Here is a 21,450-nt window from a genome sequence, read left to right on the forward strand (position 1 = left end):
CCAGGGAGGGCTGCCTCCTATGGAAAAAAAAAAGGAGAAGCTGGAGCTCGGCCAAGTCTTTCTTCCTCGCCGCCTCCTGACTCACTCCTTCTGTCATGTAGCGGGGCCTTATGAAACAAGTCAATACAGAGAAGGAGCGCAAGCAAACAAACAAATGAGCTGGAGTGTGTGCGAATGTGTGTGTGTCTGTGTGTGTGTATAGAAGCACAGAAATAGAAGAATATGCACATGTGTGTGAGTGTGTGTGTGTGTGTGTGAGAGGGGGGTGAAGAGAATTATCATGGAGAAAAGACGTGCAGTGACTTTCTTCATCAAAACCTTGGCAGGCGATCAGAGGAGGGGAAGCTATTGTTGGAAGACACCCTCCCCTTCTCCTGAGCACACAACCGAACGCACACACACACACACACACACACACACACACACACACACACACACAGACACACACACAAAGTTAAATGCACACAATCTTCCACCTTCCTCCCTCCGCCCCCACACTCCTGCTTTCAAACTTCGGCAGAGAGCTGCACGCCACTGTCACATCTTCTTCTTTCCAAAGTCACAATTAAAGACGCTGAAAGTGTGTGTGCGTCTGTGTGTGTCTCTCTCTTTGTGTGTGTGTGTGTGTGTGTGTGTGTGTGTGTGTTAGAAGGTGAGGTGGCGGCTGCTTCGGAAAAATTTTTGATTGGCAAACTTTATCTGGGGGCCCCGAGGGACTGCGCAGCCACTGTAAACGATTTATCGGAAAAATGCATCCCAGAATGCACCTGGGGGGCCTCGTGCCCCGGGGCGATTATTGAATGACCTCTGAGAGCGTGACTCCTGCTAACCTTCCCTCGCCCGTCAACAAATTAACTTCCCGGCTCCTCGGCAGTCGGAGAGGCGTGAGAGACGACCCGTTCAGCTGCCGCTATTTACACGGCGGAGTTCAGACACAGTGTCAAGATCCCAAACAGAGGAGGGAGGGGGGAGAGGGGCGGGGTGGGAGGGGGGCATCTTCATTAGGAGAGGAAGAACATGACGAAGAGGAAAGTTTGTTTATATAACTATAACTGCAATTTTTAGGTAATTTAAGGTGAATTTGGACACAAACTGACTAAATATTTCATTGAAAATAGGAAAATCCATCAATTTATATACCTACCTGTTCTTATACATGTTTAGGGGTTTGTTTATCAACTATATTAGAGCAGTGTCAGTGAATCCCTCTAAAACGACATTAGTTAAGTCTAGTGGTTCATATAGTTTCACTTTCTATTGAAGATATTCTCACATCTCCCTGTATATGAACTTCTAGTGGTGTAGATTCTTCTCACCGTCCTCTGACACCTTTAATTCCAGCACTAACATTTCATTTTAATAATTTGCAGGCAGGAGTTGTAACATTTGTGGGATAAGCTGTGAGTTCATGAAAACTATGAACAAAGCAAATGAAAAGTTCTCAATGTTGTCACATACCTGGATTAATCCGATTAACATAAACCATAGAAACACAGAAAATCCTCACATTTAAAGGGATAGTTCAACATTTTGGCAAATTCGTCTGTTGCCATAATCCCTATAGTCATAGCAGTAGGTTCATTACCTTTAATTATCGGTGCATGTTGTTTTGAGATCTGCGGGGCAGAGACGTGAGCTGCTCGGCGAACGCAATGGAACTCAATCAAACTCATCAAATACACAATCCAACAACTCCAAAACGCTCCGGTGGACAAGTTGTGACCTGCACATTCACCACGCTATGAGATAATAATGTAACATTACAAGATGGAGTTGTTTTGGAGGCAAATGCCTAGCCGCAACTACATTACCAGACACGGCTGCTGGGCGAAGTGCAAGTAGTTCCGAGTATTTGCTTCGTGTGTCGTAATGTTACATAATTATACATGATTATCTCATAGCGTGGTGAATGTGTAGGTCACAACTTGTCCACCAGAGCGTTTTGGAGTTGTTGGATTGTGTATTTGATGAGTTTGATGAGGGACCAGGGACCTGTACCGTTTGCTAAGCAGCTCACGTCTCTGCCCTGCTGATCTCAAAACAACATGCACTGATAATTAAAGGTAATGAACCTACTACTACGACTTTAGGGATAATGGCAATAGGCGAATTTGCCAAAATGTTGAAAACTATCCCTTTAAATGTGAGGATTTTCTGTGTTTCTATGGTTTATGTTGATCAGACTAATCCAAGTATGTGATATTCATAACCTCACAGATATTACATCTCCAGCCTCCACGCTGTGACTCTCATTTCACCTACCTAGTCTGAATCTCAAGGCGGCCAGCGGTCCTCCGTGAAAGGCGAGCAGCAGCGTATCTGTCCCCTCCGGGCCTCCGTCCAGGCCGGACCCCCACCGCAGCGCCTCCAGGCCTCCAGAGCTCCTCATGTGCTGAGCTAGTCTCAACGTTGTGGCTGGAGCTGCCTCCTCCGCCACCAGCGCCACGTTCACCGGCGCCAAGCCCACATCAAAGCACATCAGCTCTCCTTGCCCGCCGCCGACCACGAGCGCGGCGCCGGCCGGGTGCCAGGCGAGGAGGTCGGGGGGCACGGGGCAGGAGGCCAGGAGGGAGACCCCCCGCCGCTGGTCGTACAGCACCAGGGACGAGTCGCTCAGGCCCAGGAGGAGCGCGGTTTCAGAGGGGTGACGGGAGCAGGAAACGGCCTCGGACGGCAGCGGGATGCGCGTGACGGTTGCGCGGTGCGGGCGTCCTCGTGCGCATTCGTACGCGCAGCTGTCGGCCCAGCAACCGTCAGCTGAGCCCTGAGGTTTGGTAGCAGGAGGAGGAGGAGGGAGCTCCACCGTCAGCAGCTGGTAGGGCTGCAGCAGGCTGAAGCTGCAGTGCAGAGGGGTTCCTTCAGTCCGCACTGAGCTCAGGACCTGAGGAGGAGGAGGAGAAGAAGATCAGTGCATTTAAAATTTGATTCTTTCTTATCTGTGGAGATGGTAAAACTGTTGCCACATTATGTTTTTAATATGTTGATGCATAATTATTTATTTGACACTTTGCACTATGTTGTTGTTTTCTTTACTTCTTAAAAAAGTTCTTTGCTGCTATAGGAGACCGCCGAATGAAATTTCATTGTATATGTTTTATGCAATGACAACAATAAACTTAAAAGAGTAGAGTTGGGTAACACTTTACTTGAATACGGGTTCATAAAACTGACATAACAGCTGTCATAAACATCAATGAATACTTATGACAGTTGTTGATTAGTGTCATTCGGTAAGTTATGTCACTTTTGATGCAAAGTTGACATTGTTTGAGATGTCCTTGTTATGAGAACTTGACATAATTTCAAAATTTTGGCAATTAGGTCTGCTATGTTGTCTTTATTTCAAGTTCTCATAACAAGTACATCTCAAACAATGTCAACTTTGCATCAAAAGTGACATAACTTACCGAATGACACTTAACGACAGCTGACATAAGTATTCAATGATGTTTATGACAGGTGTCATGTTATGGTTATGACAGTAGTATGTCAATCTTATGAACCCGTATTCAAGTAAAGTGTTACCGTCTTTTGTATAGATTTTATTGTGCTGTTTTGTCTCTTTGTCTCTTTCTCTCTCTTACCTTAGTGTCTGTTGTGTTTAAATTTTTATTGTTTCGGGACAATAAAGATTTACTTTGCTTTACTTTAAACACATTTGCTGTAATGTTATTATTTCACATTGACACTGGAGTGGGTTTAGACGCAGGAGTCTAGAGTCAGTCACACAAGGGGCTAAACTTTAAAGGGACTATGAGGAGTTTCTGAAAGCAAAGTGTTTTCACACTACATTTCCCATGAGCCTCCGCACGCACGGTGAAATTCTTGGATCGGCGCAAGACGGACGAAAGCGAAAACATTTGCCAAGAATGTTTTCATTCATCAAGAATGAAAGTCGGAGGTTCAAAGACGATCAGATAACGTCATAGTTCCGACCATAAACGATGCCAACTAGCGATCCGGCGGCGTTATTCCCATGACCCGCTGGGCAGCGTCCGGGAAACCAAAACTAGGAAATGCTGGGCGAGTCGACCACTAAATAATAATATCAAAATATAAGATAACTATAAAGACAAAACGATATATTTATTGAAAATGGACCCATTAACAAGTGTGGGTAATGTAGATTCATCCACATTAATAAGAGACTCTTTTATAACCAAAAGCAAACTCCTCGGGGTCTCTTTAAAACAAGCAAGTGTGATAAACCTGAGATTGTTTTATTCATAAATAGGTATTTGAACAGCCAGCATACTGTAAATCTTCTCAATAAAAATAAAATTAAGTAAGTGCCTTCAAGCTAAATGAGAATACCTGTATATCAGACATGAACAAGCTGGTGAAAACTGAATTGTAATTTCAGAAAAGGATGTAAAAACAACATTAGAAACACATTTATGAATCCTGTTTTTTTTCTCCTGTGCCATTTTGTCCATGTCAGCTACTTGGCATCTTTTCTTGGCTGAAAGTTCATTCATGTTTTGGGGTTCGGTCCTGAGCTGAGTGGAGGTGTGAACATCAGTGAGATTTGCCGATTTGAGGCTCGGCGCTTGTCGATCTATTGCTTGGTCATGACCGTATGGCAGCTGTAGCAGTGTATTATGGGATGTGGGTCATAATTTTCTCACAGGCCACATAAATTGTATCTGGTTTGACATGTCTGTGTGTTTCAGAGGCCGAGTTCAGTCACACTCACTGTTGCATAAACAACACAACTTTAATTGTGTTGCCGTCTCAACACGCTCTTATGTTTAGGAATTGGAAGGAGCCGTCTTGTGTCAGTACCTTCAAACAAAACAAAACAAAACGACGAGGACGAAGAACAGCGAAAGGACGAGAGAGAAAGAAGAAGAAGAGGAAGAAGAAAACCAGAGGCAGAGAAATGAGTCATACCGTGGCAGAAGCCCCAAACCCCCCGGAGATGGCGAGAAATATAGAGCCCTCCACTTTGCTCATCAACAAACCGGCTGTCAATCAAGAGACAGCTAATGATAACAGCTCCATTTTAACTCAAGGTCAACAACAGCTTCTCCCTGAGCATGCCACGGCTTGGCACCCAGCACCCGGCGATAAACAACCTCCTCTTGTTTACCTGCGCGAGGAGCCAAGAGCTCAACCGTCGACAGCACGGTGAAAGACGGGGAGGGAGAAACAAGCCTTTTACCAATATGAATAAGATGATACAGGATTCATGGAACATAGTATGGTTTCGTTTGTCAGCCTACTTTACTTGCGCAAAGATTGATATTACTTAATTGGAAACAAAAGGCAAGGCAGCCCCAACTTATTCAAATCTTATGACAAATGTTATGAGACATTATATTAGAGCTGGAGAAAATCTATAGAATTTGGCAACCGTTTATTGATTATTTTAACCAGAACACATAGTCTGAGGGCAAGTTATAGAAGTGCTCTTAATAGAAGGAAAGAACTTTTATTTTTTATTTTATTTTACTCTATTTATTTATTTTTATTCCTGTCTCTGTTTAGTTTAGTTTGTTTTTTTACTTTTGAAGAGTGTATACATGTTTGGCTACATACGTATGTATAATCTTTCTTTTTTTCTTTTTAAATTAATTCCCTTCATCTGTCTATTTTTCATTTTGAGATACATACAGTAAGTTAATACAACTTAAATAACCTTTTTATGTAAACGTGTACGTGTAAATGTGTATGGTGTCTGTAGTGTCTGATATGTTTTATGTTCAAAATGAGGAAAATCAATAAAAAGAGTTGGGAAAAAAAAAGAAAAAAAGATGATACAGGATTCATTTGACCAAGGGTCAGATACAGAGAATTTACATTATGTCGCTCCTGGACCAAAACCAGTCGGTGGGAGTGGGTACAATGTTCCCCCCTCACCACCACCACCACCACCTCCACCTCCGATAAGCGAGCGAGCGTTGACATTAAGGAGATAGGCTGTGCCACGGGTGGCGCTGTCGATAAAACACCCACCAGGAACCAGGAACAGTAGGTGGATGACAGGAGACAACAGCCTGCACTAAACAAGTCCCTCAGTCACTAAGAGGAGCTTTTTAGGAGGGATTTCACCTTAACCAAAGCCTCCATCAGAGCCCGGCATTGACCGTGGCAGCTTTGGCTAAATGAGCCCATTTCTTTTCGCCATGTAGACAGAAAGAGGGATCGGCTGCCTGCCTGCCTGCCTGCCTTTTCCTTTTCCTTTTTGCAAAGCTGCCCGGCCCAGTTTTTGGCAGGCATTGCCAAAAAGGGACTTAGAGGGAGGAAGGGAGTTTTTTTTTTTCTTTTTGTGAATGTGTGTGTGTGTGTGTTGCCGCCTGCCCATGGTCTACAGCAGGAGAGAAGCAGAAGACTGTCCTCCTGAAAGCTTTTTTCCCTCTCCATAATCCCCCAGAGCTAGCTCCTGCTGCTCCCCAGGGGGTGGGTGCTGTGTGTGTATGTGTGTGTTTGTTTGAGGCAGCAGGCATGAGGGGTTCAATTCATGTACGAGGTGGGGGTATCCTTCCTTGGGTGGGGCGGATAGCAGCGTTTCTGCAGGGACACTAAGAAAGTGACACATGCATTAGATAAAGTTGCACACGGACACATGGCAGCCGTGGAGTCTCGTCTGACCCCGCGACCACCTCTCATCCTCCCTCAGCTCTTTTTTTTTCTTCATCCCGTGCCCGGCCGGCTCGCTGGTGCCCGCTGCCCGCTGTGCCAGCACGCCACCACCACCGTCGAGGAGGAGGTTGCAGCTGATTCAGCTCCGTGTCGCCTGACAGGTGACACTCAGGGGAGAGGAGAAGGAGAAAGGGAAGCTGGCGAAAGCTCAAAGAGAAAGAGCGAACGCTACATGGCCTGGTTCAACCTGCAGCAGTCACTGATTTACTAATGTGTCTTCAGTCTTATATCTATTATTATCACATATTACCTAAAAATAATGTTTCTGTGTAACTCATTCTTACAGTTAATGGTTTGTTTTCTCCGCTGGTCACCTTCATGCAAAGGTTTAACAGCCTTAAACATCAAAGTATTGATTTGCAATTACAGTACTTATATTCATCTGGATGTTAGAAGATACAGCCTGTTACAGTGGCTTTATGATTAGACTGAAGAACCAATAATCATTATACAGTATTGTAATGTAACATCTCTGAATGTAGTGTCTTTATTTGTCCAGGCCACGTTACAGCAGCTTCCTTCAATTCATTTTCATGCCAAAAGATTTCAGATATAACTTTAAAGGATACTTCACCCGAAATCGATAATTCACCAATCATCTATGCACCATCATGCCAAGGAAGTGTTTGGAGAACTATCAGAGTCATCAAAACGCTTTTGGAGTTCGAGGGGGGGTCCGCCCGGCAATGGATTTTCATATAATGGCGGCGGATAGAGTTCACTTTTGAATCGTCCAAAACACACACTATGAAACATCCAGATACCTCCATACTGCTTGTTCGTACTGACCCAAGTGTCCTGAAGCCGCCACGTGAAAAAAAAAAAAAATTTGATCTTTGTTTTTAGCTTTGTTGTAGCAGTAGCTCCCAGTGGCTCTGTTGATGTTCGTGCACATGCGTGAGATTTGCTGCGTGATATTCGTTCATTGTTGTAAACCACTGGATGTATGATGTAAACATGGAAGAACATCTCGCAGGGTCAGTAGGGCGAGCAGTATGGAGGTATTTGGATGTTTCATAGTGTGAGTTTTGGACGATTCAAAAGTGAACTCTATCCGCCGCCATTATATGAAAATCAGCAGCCAGCCGGACCCCCCCTGGAACTCCAAAAGCGGTTTGATAACTCCAAAAGTTCTCTGAACCCTTCCTTGGCATGACGGTGAGTAGAAAACTGGTGAATTATTAATTTTGGGTGAAGTATCCCGGCTTTAACTACAAGATTTGTGTCCTGACAGAAAATACGTCAGGCCCAGTTGATATAAGAGTCTAGTATTTAAAGGATGTGGCCTACAAATCTCAAAAACTGGGCTCAGTATTTACATTTATTTGAGTCTTCTCTTCAGGTTGTGCTGCGTGTCTCGTTTTCTATCTCATGTGGACTGAGCAAAAGGCCCCTGAAGGTAACACCACAGCACTCGAGACGTTCAGGGTGATGAGGTTTGAATCTGTCAGAGCCTCCAACTCTTAAACTGTAAACACTGTAGACTCTGTACTACTGTATGTAATGATGAGGCAGCGAGTCTAGATATCAATATTTACCAAAATGTGTAATTGTAAGAGAAAAGTTTTGTCAGCATTGGTCTTTCTCCTATTTTTAAAGAAAAAATTGTCATACGTGTTTTAAAACCTGCGACTAATATTGATTTTTTTAATTTAAAAAAGCCTTTTTATATAGAAACATATAGAAATGGCTGAAATACAGTTTGCTTTTAATAAAAATCACATATTAATTCACAATATCTTTAAGTCGAAGCTTCTGCTTGGCTGTGAACGCCCCAGAGTATATTGTAGGAGTTGAATGTAGCTACTGCACTCACTGGGTCTGAAAGCATAAAATAGAAAAATGATGAATAAGGTCAAAAGAGGGGAGTGAGCGAAGGAGTGAGTGAGTGAAAGGACAGACAAATATTCACAAAAGACGAAGAGAAAGAGAGGGAACAGGAGTGAGGAGAGAGAGAGAGAGAGAGAAAGAGGAAGAGGGTGGAGACATGAAGAGATGCAAAGAGGACAGAAATGGAGAGAGGGAGGGAGAGAGAAAGACAGAGAGAGAGAGGCCTCTAGTAAGTAGCTTTCTCCTGGTTATTGGTTTCAGTGACTGGTCAAAACTATTCTTCTCCATTCTTCTCCTTCTCCTTCTCTCTCTCTTTCTCGCCGGCACCTTTTTTTTCTCCCCCTCCGTGGCGTGAAAGATAAAGCGGATGGGCCCAACTGTGTGGCTGGCCCTTGTTCACAGCAGTGGCCTTTTGAAGCCAATTTTCCAGCTCACGGAGCAGAGAAAGACAGGGAGAGACGGGCAGAGAGAGAGAGAAGAGAGTAAGAGAGGGAGAGAGGGAACGAGGGACTCGGGAGGAGAGTCGAGGGATGAAGGGATGAGGAGGGGGGTGGATGAGTGGGACTGGGAAGTTTTAAGGTATGTGTGAATGAGGGGTTAAGAGTTGAGGTAGTGATGTGAGGAAACACGCGGGCGCAGCAGGATTACTAACCACAATATTCCTCACACCTTCTCCGTCATTAATTGGTGCCACTGAACATAATTGTGGTGCACGGGGAATACGACTTCTTTTTCTTTTTTTGTGTGTGTTTTTTCCTCCTGTGACACAAAGCTACTGTACTGGAGCTCGTGTGTGTGTGTGTTTGTGTCTGTGTGTGTGTGTGTGTGTGTGTGTGTGTTAATGCTGCACTTTGGATTCCAGACCCCGACCCTCTTTTTTCATGGTCCAAAATTATTATTATGACCCTAAAAAACTGTGCACACGGCTCATGCTGCACAGCTCTGAGACAAATTTACCCATTTTAACATGTAATATAGCCCCTAATACTCAAACACAAACACACACACAAACACAAACACAAACACGCAGAGACACAAACACACACTCCTTTACCCTTAATCATAGCGTTTTCAAAGCTGACAGAGGAAATGAAGTGCAGATTAGAGAATATTTCATTTTTTGTGCAATTACATGTTCTCTCTCTCTAATTATTCAATTCGAAGTTGTCTTTCATGGACGGTGTTGTTGTTGTTTTTGGTGTTGTTGTTGTTGTTCGGAGGGTTTTATTTTGTTGTTTAGCTACAGACGAATGTGACACGACACAGCAGCATAGGAAGGGCTGGAGTCGGTAATAATTAAGAGACAGAACTGTTTGGTGACAGATAACAGGATAGTCACAGACCTTAAACACACAGCACACATACAAAGACACACACACACGCACACACACACACACACACACACACACACACACACAGACAAAAGAGGTGCGTTCACAAACATAGACACAAACAACCCTGGTAAAAAAAAAAAAAGGAAAAAAAAGAAGCTAAAGTGACTTAAAATGCACATAAATAAAACATTTCTTTTGCCCTTTCATTAAGATTATTAAATTTCAGGAGAGGGTTTGTTTGTGTATCTTTGTGAGTCTGTCTGTGTTTGTGTGTTTGTTTGGTAGTGGGGGGGGGGTTAAAGAAGGAAGCATGAAGGAAGAAGGATCATTAAAAATGTTAACTGCATAAAAAAAACCAACAACTATGTTTGTGTTTTCCTCTCGTTCCCACCCTCCTCCTCCTCCTCCACCCCCCTGCACGCTGTGGCTCCATTTATCAGCATGAGGAGGAGAGGAGTAGAGGAGAGGAGAGGAGAGGAGAGGAGGAGTGGTGGGGGGCTATGAATTAAGACCACATAGGGAAAGAAATCAGACTTTTTTAAATGCCGAGAGACTGGCTAGAAAATTGGCTTAGTGCGGTAGATAGCGAACTGAACAAAAGGAACATATATATGAGCTTGAAGTGATTGAAGTAGCTGGCGTCTCCCGATGTGCGCCCGGCGTTTGATTCCTGCCACGGCTCTTATATAAACTGCTCGCTTAATTTCACACCGCGCATCTGAAAAATGACAACAAACGCTTTCATTAGAGGAGCGATGCCGCCGCCGCAGCCCCACGAAGAGACTTTAATGTTCCTGAAGCGTGGAGGGGAGGGAGGGAGGGAGGGAGGGAGAGAAGGAAAGGAAAGGAAAGGAAGGAGGAGAGGAGGAGAGGAAGACGTGGTGATGGAGAGAAGAGGAGGGGTGAAGGAGACGGAGGGAATAAACTAGGTGAAGGAGTGTGATAAATGTGGAGAGCGTTCCAAAAACAAGAAGCGGAAAAAGCGGCGAACAGCATCTGCTTTGATTATTTCAATATTCATGTGTCTTCTCCCCCCTCCATCCTCCTCACCACCTCCACCTCCTCCTCCCATCCCTCCTTCGTTTTTGAATTTGTTTTCCTAGCATGCAATTGGTAACGCTCATCTTTTCTCCCTCTTCCCCTTCTCTCTCCTTCTCTCTCTCCCTCTCTCTCTGGTGCGGTGGTGAATATTTTGCATCTGCTTACCGAGGTAACGCGGTACGAGGAGTCGAGTTAAGCCCGGTTCGGTAATTTGGGGATCTTTCATCTTGGCTTTCGGCACGAGGCCAATCCTAACGTTGACACAGAATAGGGTCACGGGTTGGGTTTTTTTTTTTTTTTGTTGCTAGAGGCCATGAGGATGTGTGTCTAAGCCTGTGAGTGTATGTGTGTGTGTGTGTGTGTGTGTGTGTGTGTGTGTGTGTGGATGTGTAGGCGTTCTCCTTCACAGCTCAGCTTTTCCTGCTTATTTCATATGGTGATACATGGAGGTGCAACACAGAGGTGCCACCCTTGAGGTGACTAACACACCGTCCCCAATCCCATCCACCGCAACACAGGACTCGACTCAAAACAGCCGCTTTGTTGCCTCTTTCACCGCGCGTGTGTGTGTCTGTGTGCCTCGCAGTGTGTGTACGGTAAAATAAACAGCTGGAGTTGTGATTCGTGGCTTCAAACAAGACTGAAAGGTATTAAAAAGCTTTAAAGTTAAGAGTGTTTGTAATGGGCTCTTTTTTGTTCTGTGTCTTTACTCCACTGTTTTTTTTATACACTGCTGAAATCGCTGCAATTAGATTCAGTTTAGCTCTGCAAAAGTCCTGTGATAAACGTTTATAATGATGTGAAAGAACTTGATTTAACTTCAAAAAGAGCCGGTAAACAGCATAAACAATGTGCCTGCATCGACGACTGCTGAAGGTACAGTGGCCCAGGGAGCTCAAAGCACTGCAACTCAAGAAAACAACGAGCTGCAAATTCAGTCACTTTGACAATAGATGCACTGCAACAATAATAAATGGAAACAATTGCAACACATGCAAATAAACAAACATGCTACAAATTCAGTGTGTGTGCATCATGATCCAAACCACAGAGGCCTGAGTCCAACCTGTGGCCATTTGAACCATTATCATTCTCTTTCTCTATCTGACTTTTTCTGTGTCTGTTTTGCAAAATTAAGGCAAAAAAAAAGAAAAAAAAGACAGACACTAGTGGGGCTGCACTTGTTATTCAATGCTTTTAACTTCAAAAGTCACAACAACCTGGTTCATCACTTTTTTGTGCCACCTGGGAAAAAAAAACTTCTGTTGTGTTGTGGTCGTTTTGCAGGATCATGTGTTTGAATTTGAATTTGCAGCACATTTACATCTTTTAACTTTTTTCTTGTAAGTTGTTGTGCGTTGAGCCCTCTGTGTAAAGGTGACAGGAAGTGCAACATTACACTGTCCATTACATACTATTGTAGACTGTATCAGTGATGTGTGATGTTCTTTAAAGGGATAGTTCAACATTTTGGCAAACGTTGGCCATAATCCCTATAGTCATAGCAGTAGGTTCGTTACCTTTAATTGTCGGTTCAAGCTATTTGTAGAACGGCGGAGCAGAGCCGCGAGCTGCTCAGAGCTACGCTACGGAGGCTAGTGGGATTTCTTGGTTTCCCTCATCAAACTCATCAAATACACAATCCAACAACTCCAAAACGCTCTGGTGGACAAGTTGTGACCTGCACATTCACCACGCTATGAAATAATAACAGAACGTTACGAGACAGAGTTGTTTTCGAGGAAAATGCAGAGACTGCTTGCTGAAAAACTGTCCCTGAAGGCAACACACATCAGCGGTTTTGCATGAATTTACCTCGAAAACTCTGTCTTGTAACGTTCCATAAAGTTCAAGTCCAACTCTTTACTGACGGGTGGGGTGGGCGCAGGTTTCCAAAATTGGACCCATGCAGGACTCTGGTCAGAATAATAGACACAACAAACATCAATATGGTAAACGTGGGACATACAGGCCTTAGTGCTCACAACTCTGTTATGGTTTGGGCCTGTAAACCACACAGGTATTTATTTATGTCTTCACTTTCACTTGTGCTCAGATTCAGCGAAATGCACCAAAACTCACTGGACGACAATTCATCACTCTGCAGGACAATGAATGATCCTGAACCTTTTCACCTGATTCACCTGATCTCAGTCTGATCTGAGGTGGCTGCAGTGAAGAAATGTCCACTTCGAGGATATTCGATGATGATTTTGATTCGTGCGTAACTATTCTAACCTTTGGGCGCTACGATTTAAAACAGTTATACCGTCCACAGCGTCTCTTTCTTCACTCTGTGTGTGTGTGTATGTGTGTGTTTACCTTGAGGCCTTCGGCAGCCGAGCAGCCGAGGAGGACCAGGTTGTTCCTGTGTGTGTTAGTGGGGGTCCAGGGCCGCGGCTCCTCGCCGGGCTCGTCCAGGCTCCACCAGCAGAGCGCCACGTCCTGCAGCCGGTTCACGCACACGCGCCTGTGCAGCCTGCGACCCCACCCGCTCACCTCCACGCACACCACCTGCACACGGACACACACACACACAAACAAACAAACACACAAACACATACAGTAAAGATATTTCCTATAAAGAACAGAGAAGCTGTCAAGGTTCATCCATTTGGATTCACCTGTCCGACCCGTGTCAACACCTGAGGGCGATGAAACTTCTGAATCTGCAGCACGCCGCCTCGCTCGCTCTCATGTCCTTCCCTGATCCTGTTTGTGTTGATGTCTGAGGTTGTTTTTTATCTTCCATTATTAATGTCTGTGTGTGTTTTGTTCTGTCGGGCTTGTTGTTTTAGTGATGTGCATATTTTTGGGAAGGTCTGCCACGCTCTACAGGCCACAACAAAGAGACGCACGGTAATGAGCTCTCGTGGCGCTTGGGGCACACATACACACACACACATACGCCCGCCTGCAAAGAAACACACACACACACACATACATGAATGCATGCATGTATACACGCAAACACATAAGTACATACATAAAAATGGCATGTAAACACACACTCGTATAGACGCACACACACCGTTGAACACGCAGCGCTCTCAGCTGAAGCACTTTTTAAAGAAAGTGAAATTGCAGGTCTGAACTGTGACTTTGCCTTTCATGTGCAGTGCACCACAGTTCATTCCCTCTTCACACACACGCACACATGCACGCACACATGCATGCAGCCCAATATCCATACAGGCCTTTCATACACTCTTTATCTCCAGTCACACTCAGTGACACAATGAAGCAGCTACCAGAGTCGATGGCTAAAATGCATGCATTAGGACACACCCACACACACACATGCACACACACATGCATGACCTTTGTCGTGGTGCATAAGAGCGGCTAGGACCCGACAGATAGAGGGAGGACAGAGGTGAAGGAGGAAGAAGGAGCGATGAATAATGGCTGGTAATGAAGAAGGAGCTGAATGTTTTGGGTTTTGGACAGAGGGGAACGAGAGAGAGAGAGAGAGGGGAGGGGAAGAGTTGCGACAGCTTCAGGGAAATGGGAATAGAAGAATAAATCATGCTTGAATGAAGGGATGAATGAAGGACAAAACAAAAAGGCATACATAAGGAGACAAGGAGGTAGAATAATTGGGATTTTTTTTTTTTGGGGTAATAGATCAATGGGAGGTTTGGGTCAAAATGAATATTTGAAACGCAGGAAAAGAGCAGTCAGATGTAAAATCAAAATCCCACTTAAATAGGTATGTTGTCATAAGTGGGAATACAGGAATGTCTTTAGAAATTAAATTAAAAAACATATAATCCTCAATACAAAAAAAAGGGAAAAAAAGAAAAAGAAGACGGTTTAAAAGCCAAGGAACATGCAGAAATTAGTATATCGACAAGCTGTAGTGTATGAGTAGAGCAGATTTCAGGTTCAGTGGTCCATGTCTTGCCCCTTCTTGCCCCCTTGGGGGGAGGAGGAGGAGGAGGATGGAGGGGTGGGGGGGTGAATTTGCTTTGGACCCAAAATACAGAGACGAATGAAAATGATGGAAGTACATCTGATGATAAAGGGAACAAAGAGTTGCCCCCAAACAGCTGAACGGGAGATCACTAACAGATTAGAAATGGGTACGAAAAAGAAAAAAGAAAAAATCAGAAAATCACTGGGTTAATAACACACTCTATCTCTAACCCCCCCCCAAATCCCCCCTCTCCACACACACACACACCCTCCATCCTTACCCATCGTTTCCCTCTTCTAGTTTTTTTTTTTTTTCTGCTGGCGTTTGCTGGTCAGCAATAATCAAAAACCACTTTCTGTGGGCCGGATTAGTTTAGCCCCCCTCTCCAATACTCCCCCCCTCCTCCTCACACACTCTCCCTTCTCCAGCTTAGCCCACTGGACCAGGGCGATGTGTATGTGCCGCTGTGTGTTTGTGATGGTGTGTGTGGGGGGGGGGTTGGCGTGTGCGTGCGTGGTTGTGCACGTGTGTGTGGGTGTGTTGCAGGTTGCATGAATGTGTATGTGTTGAGGTGGTGGTGAGAGGGGGAGAGGGGGAGGGGGGAGGGGGTGTCTTATCAGGACTTTGCTTCTGGAGACAGACGCACGGCAAGAACGATTGGCTTTATACACACACACACACACACACACACACACACACACACGCCAAACATGCACATGCACCCACACACACACACACACACACACACACACACACACACTTCAACAAAAGGGCCTGGCAGTAATGTGATAATGCCAGGGTTAGCGGTTAGCCAGCTAGTGAAGGAGGACACAGTGAGGTTTTGTTTTGGGGGGAGGGAAGAACAGGACGACACATAATCAAACCTGTTACTAACACCTACAAAAAAAACAACAACAAAAAAAACAACAACACACCTCCAGATCAGACCGCCTCTGCACACACACACACACACACACATCTTTCTTTATGAGAGATTAATAGACAGAGACGCAGAGAATAAGAGGCGACCTGGGACACTGATCCCACAGTAAAAGCCGTAATCCCAGGTTGATCACACTGAAGCTACCTGTTGCTGCTCACAAAGACACAAACACTCTTCATTTAAAGACGGTGGTGCTGGGCCAAATGGATTAGACATGTGGATACACGACGGGAATAAAATGTGAAAATGTGACATGTAAATACGGTAAAAAGTGATATAAAGTTGGTAAAACGGTATGTGTGCATCCCAATGGCACCACAGTGAAGCGACTCTCCATCCTGTAGATGAGTTATTATTGTATTATCTCACATACAGTAGAAGCAGTAACACTGAGGTCTAATGAGAGGGCGTTTGGGGAACCTGCTCATGTTTATTCAATGAGAAAAAGAGGAAAAGTAGGTCCAGCACAATAATATTAACGAATTGTAGTTAATATTATTTCTTTATTCTGTTTAAATTATTTGTTAGGTTAAGGTGAGGTCATGCTATCAGCCTTTCGGGTTTCCGACCTCACCTGCACATTTTTTCGTATCTTCCTCCCTATTAAGAGAGATAAGTAAATGTATTTGTTTTATTTCATATGTGCAAATAGATAAAAGTCTAAAAAAATCAAATGTATGTTCCTCAGTGAAGCTTGAAAGTTGTGACACATTGTTTGTTTTGATAAATACTTTGGATTTTGTCTGGAAAAGCATTGAATATCAACTTAATTTTTGTTTTTCAAGTTAAGTAACTTCCTTATTCTCCAGAAAATACAGGTTTTTATGATTTTATTATGAAAAAAAGACTTCCATATTTTGTAAAGTAGCAACTAACACACTTTTGGGGCTGATTAGCAGTTATGAAAATTGCTTAATATCTGCATCCCTGTACGTGACAGGTCTGAAGGACCATGTATTCATCGTGGTGTCGTGGTGAAGGTAGATATTCTATTGAAAAGCCGATACTCTGTGTAGGCGTTTGAACCGAGAGTAGGTTGTTTCACAGCTCAATAACAACAACAACAAAAAACCAAACAGGTCCCTCAACCTGCAAAAACATGATTAAAACAGACCGGGCTCCAAAGCTTTGGTGCATTTGGGGCTTTATATTATTTATATTTTTTATTGAAAGCAGCCATATTCTGTCTTTTATCCTGTGTTTATGATTGTTTATTATGGTAATACCTGTGCAGGGCCACTGTGGCTGTGACTGATTTGTGCTGAATGTTTCTTGTTTGCAGGTTTTTTATTTGATCTCAGTTGGAAAAATGTGAAATATAAGAAACAACTGGACAGAGACATGTCAACATCTTCCTTTTTTAAATTTTGTCTCTGTCTTCTCTCGCTGTCCCGTGTATTATATACCTTGATTTCAGAGGGGGAGAGTTTGTCTGTCCGTTGGCGGCCGCTCTCCGAGGAGTCCTGGTTCTTTTTGTTGATGTAGACTGCAGCCACTTGGCTCTGCTCCAGGAAGGACAGCAGAATCAGCCTATCGCTGAGCACCGCTGTGAATGACATCACCACACACATCAGCTTAATGACATGACATTGAATAGAGAAAAACAGCTCTGTTGAACCTTAAACGCCCCACAGTCCTCCCTACATTCGCCATACATCATGACGAAACGGGTATCGATAATGATCCCAACTCTTAACATGTTTATGTGCAACATGAACCTGTGAATTAGGATTGGAAATGTGTTTTAAGATACATTAAATAATTACAAATAGTAAGAAATCACATGTTTTGTGTGCAGCCTTGAGGAGCAAAAGGTCCTCCATCAGCCAATAGCAAATCATTCATTCATTGTTCACATATTGGTATTGAGAAAAGGCCCAATAAAGGCTCCTGTCAGCAAGATTAAGAAAACTCCTTTAGATAGTCAGCAGGGATGTTTCTGATATTTACATTTAAAGGTCCAGTGTGTAAAATGGGCGTTCAGATTCTAGTTTGCAGCGCTCACTCCTCCTGTCGGCAAAGTGACGGTGGCCTCCGAGGACAAAAAAATTTGTTTACCACAACTGGGACGACTGACTGGGACTATTTCAGGAGCATGAAGTGATGAGGAGAAGATCTAAACCATTTTACGATACGTCTGCTGTTTCCTCATCCTTCTTCTTTACTTCCGCCTTCTTTCGTTGGTTTATATATGAACTCGCGAAACGCGCTCTCTTACCGGCTGGATTTTCCATTCGGGCTGCCGTACAAACATGGCGGCACAATATGGCGACACTCTCTAAAGCAAGACCCTTGCTATTATAAGGCTACGAAAAACAAACAAGATTATACACTTATACAAATATATTCATGGGTAGTATATTCAGATTTTGCCAATAAACCTTGCCAGTTATAACACACTGGACCTTTAACTTTGAATCAAAAATATTAAAATTTTACCTGGTTAGCTAAAGAAATTAGTTTGCTCGTCTTATATCCTGTTGTTTTCATGTTTGTGAATCTATATGTTGTTCTTTTGATGCCTGGGAAACAACAATCAACTATTTTTTCACCTTATCATGTCATTATTAATCAATATTTATAATGTTATTTTGATAAGTTTGCAGTAGAAGGAGAGAAGTTCAATCTTTCTCTGTCTCTTTTCCATTCTTTCCTCCACCTCGTCTCTTCTCCTTTACTTTTCTCTCTGTCTAGTTTCCACTCTCCTTCCTCCTCCTCCTCCTCCTCCTCCTCCTCTCTCCTGTGTTCTTTGTATCTGCTCCTCTCTCTTCCCCTCCTGTCGGTGCTCTGCAGGCTCTGAGGCCTTTTTTGTGGTAGAAACTTGATCCTGTTCAACTCTTCAGGAGCTGCATGGAAACGCTGATTAGCAATTAAGCCCCCCTCTCCTTCAAATTAATCTGTTTATGAAACCAATTAAATGGAAAGGAAGGAGAGGGGTAGTGGGGTGGGGGGGTGGAGGGGGGAGTTGTTGTTACACATGTCTCTCAGATATCCTGCTTTGAGTTGAACGAGTAAGACTGCACCCCGAGATTTAGAAATCTAACCGGCAATTAACCGTGGCATGTGTGTATTTATAAACGTGTGGGTATTGGTACGATTACACTTCAAATCATCCTGTTGTGTGAAAATTTCAAATTAATATGCAAATATTCATGAGGGAAGTGAAACATAGCTCGAAAATACAGAAAAGGAGAAAAAAACAAAAAAAAACGAGCATCTTAAATCAGGTCAATTGAGTCAGTGCGTCCCTGCGCTGAAGTTGGATAATAAAGCATTTGTAATGAAAACTGGTGCAAGGCTTAAAAACCAGTAGGAAATACAGCCATTAACTCTGGCTTGGCTCTTTACGAAACAACGTTTTAATGCAACGGTAAGCGTCTTTGTAATAGATTACAGACAAATCAAGTTAAATGCAGTTTAGTATTGATCTCTATGGGTGTCTATAAACGGGATTAGGATTAATCCCATTCATTCCCAAATGAAGGAGGGAGGGGGATATGAAACCAGGCTGTGGCCCAATCTGGGGCCAGGTGGCTGATTTGGCATTAAGGCCCAGACCTTCATGACCCACCATGACACACACACACACACACACACACAGATACACGCACACACACACACGGATATCTACATATACATTCATACATGCCAGCCTCCGACCGTGTTACATGTACAGTGTCGCACAACAATTCAAATTGTGAGTTTGCATTCACAGGCACAAAAACCAACCGCATGTTACAGGATGTACACGGTCACACCTCACACACACACACACACACACACACACACACACACACACAGAAACACACACGCACACATGCACAAAGATAGTCGGCTAAATCCATTTAATGCCATCTCCTCAGCAGCATGTTGACATAAGAGGCCAATGGGCTTAACCAAAGCACATTTAAACATGGGTAAATGAAACGGGCTATGAAAAATCACTTAAGGATGCTTAATCGTGGAGCATATGCGCGGCGGCTTGGCCCAGCCGTCGGCCAACGGAGGCTGGTAATGCTCCGATGGTGTAAAATATGTGTAATCTACCGCTCTGTGTGATGCAATCGGAGCTCATGGTAGGAACACGCATGTAACCGGCATTGAGGAGGAGACAAAGTTTAAGAGCGGACAGTATAAGCCTATGCTTTGTCACATGGTGAAACAAAAAACAAGACCTGGCTGCTGCTGCTGCACACACACACACACACACACACACACACCAGGCACTAACATTCAAGCTCAATCCGTGCAAATCAGAAAAGGGATTTTCGTCAGCATTCAAATACTGACAACCTGTTTTGTTTAAGAAAGTTGTCAAAATCCTGTGCAGAGAATTAATTCTCCTCCATCATTACACAGTGACGTACATCTGCATTTAAAGGTTTGACTGGAGCCGCAGCAGCTGATTTAATGACATTTATGCATGTGTTTTGATGTTTAAGTTACAGTTTGAGTTGTGTTTTTCCAGCACCGAGGCCAAATATTTGCTGATTCCAGCTCAAATGTGAGAGTTTGAGCTGTTTTTTTCATTATATCTGGTTGTTTTTAGGGGATTTTTGGGATTGGGAAAGTTGTAATGAGTGTTTCCGATTAATAATTTGAGAAAATGATCATCAGATTAACTGATAATGTTAAAATAATTGCTAATTTGACTCCTATAGTTGACTTTTTCTTCCATTTATCTGACATTGCAGTGATTGACTACACAAATACAGACAATAATGAGTCACGATCAGCAGCATATGTCACAACACTGCACACACACACACACTTACACACCTGTCACACCTTGATTGCAACGGTGAACTGTTTCAATAATGGTACATTGTAAATGTGGCGGGAGGGTGTGATGTGGTGGTCTGGCTCTCTGGTCTAATTGTCTCTCAGGCTAATTTAACAAGTGACAGATGTGAGAACAGCCTCTAACCTACCAAACCCTCCAGTACACACACACACACACACACACACACACACACACACACACACACACACACACAATCCCCGGAACCCACCCTCTCACAACCATTACTCTAATAATTAGTGCCTCTGAGGCTTTGAATGGAGCGCAGCGGGAGGTGAGTGGGTGTGTGTGTGTGTACTTGGGTGTGTGTGGGTGTGTGTGTGTGTGTGCGTGCACCTTAGTACATGTCATTGTCTGTGTCTGTGTGTGTGTGTGTGTGTGTAGGTGTGTGTGTGTGTGGGCGTGTGCATGTGTGTAAATGTGAGTGGACATACAGTAAGTGCTTGTTCGTCTACATTAAAGAGGAGAAAAAAAAGTCTGTGCGTTTGTAATTACATATGTATTTGTGTGAGGACAAGTGTGTGCACGCCTGTGTGTGTGTGTGTGTCTACGTGAGTGTGTGTGTACATGAGTGTGTGTGTGTGTGCACTATGGGGGCTTTATCAGGTGTCTGGAGACCCTGGGCGGAAGCGGGGAGGGCGGTGTTATGAACAAATAATTGATACAGAAAGAAAGAAATAATTAGCAGATTTGGGCCGGTGTCCACGGCCTCTTATTCTCTCCTGCCAGGTCTGCGGAGCGAGAGAGAGAGAGAGCGCAACGCGAGAGGGGGGGTGGAGAGGAGGTGGAGGAGGTGGAGGTGGAGAGAGGGGGGCGTTGCTCCCTGGAGGAACGCACGATGGAGGAAAAACACTGATGGATGCTCTTAAGGGAAGGCCCCTGGACACACACAGCACAAAAGGATTTGCCCGCAATTAGCTAGCAGAGTCGCCGCGCT

At 43.9% G+C, this 21,450-nt stretch overlaps 1 protein-coding gene across 3 annotated transcripts in view; it reads right to left on the minus strand.

Moving 5' to 3' along the window:
• The window catches only part of wdpcp (WD repeat containing planar cell polarity effector), a 100,213-nt gene that overhangs the window by 34,536 nt on the left and 44,227 nt on the right, over window positions 1–21,450 (minus strand). For all 3 annotated transcript variants that reach the window (XM_085799436.1, XM_085799435.1, XM_085799437.1), the window contains 3 exons: window positions 17,119–17,258; window positions 13,173–13,364; window positions 2,263–2,881 (listed from right to left, as the gene is read on the minus strand). In XM_085799436.1, the coding sequence (XP_085655562.1) occupies window positions 2,263–2,881; window positions 13,173–13,364; window positions 17,119–17,258 (951 nt within the window). The remainder of the gene's footprint in view (window positions 1–2,262; window positions 2,882–13,172; window positions 13,365–17,118; window positions 17,259–21,450) is intronic.

This window comes from Trachurus japonicus, chromosome 15 (assembly GCF_045865225.1).
Source record: "Trachurus japonicus isolate A0001 chromosome 15, Traja_1.0".
NCBI lineage: Eukaryota > Metazoa > Chordata > Actinopteri > Carangiformes > Carangidae > Trachurus > Trachurus japonicus.